Source organism: Plectropomus leopardus, unplaced genomic scaffold, assembly GCF_008729295.1.
Source record: "Plectropomus leopardus isolate mb unplaced genomic scaffold, YSFRI_Pleo_2.0 unplaced_scaffold30445, whole genome shotgun sequence".
Classification (NCBI taxonomy): domain Eukaryota; kingdom Metazoa; phylum Chordata; class Actinopteri; order Perciformes; family Serranidae; genus Plectropomus; species Plectropomus leopardus.
Genome location: NW_024633204.1, coordinates 511 through 983, shown reverse-complemented (window position 1 = coordinate 983; position 473 = coordinate 511). Strand labels below are relative to the sequence as shown.

At 55.8% G+C, this 473-nt stretch overlaps 1 protein-coding gene across 1 annotated transcript; it reads left to right on the top strand.

Annotated features, from left to right (window-relative positions):
• Positions 1 to 79: 79 nt before the first annotated feature.
• Positions 80 to 413, top strand: LOC121938613 (neuferricin-like; the record flags this gene model as incomplete). The annotated part of the gene is made up of 1 exon (XM_042481823.1): positions 80 to 413. A coding segment is annotated over exon 1 (259 nt), but the record flags the coding sequence as incomplete, so codon positions are not given.
• Between the last annotated feature and the right edge of the window lie 60 nt (positions 414 to 473).

Sequence of the window (473 nt, the reverse complement as noted above, 5' to 3'; positions counted from 1 at the left end):
CCTTAACTCTCCCCTTAACTGCGGAATCGGAAGCGACGAATGAAAAGCGAACTTCAGCGTCGTGAGTTTTGCTGTGTTGTGTTGTCGGTTTTTGCATTTATCGGGGAAATGATGTAATAAATGGATGAAACGGTGAAACTTTTGAAGGACCAGCATGCTCGGCTATGTTTTGGCGGCGTGTGTGGCGCTGGCGGCGTTCGTCATTCCTCGGGACTGGTCGGAAACACTCGGACTGGGCTCAGACCCTGAGCAGCCGTCTGCAGCCGCGCGGCTGCTGAGCAGCAGGGAGTTATCGGAGTATGACGGAGCGGAGGGCAGCCCGGGCCTCTACCTGGCCATCCTGGGACAGGTGTTCGATGTGCACGAGGGACGCAAACACTACGGACCCGGAGGAGCTTATCACGGCATGGCAGGTGATTCCCGCGTCTCCCAGAGAGCCCTGAGTGTGCTGATTTTAACATCTGAGCTCAAAA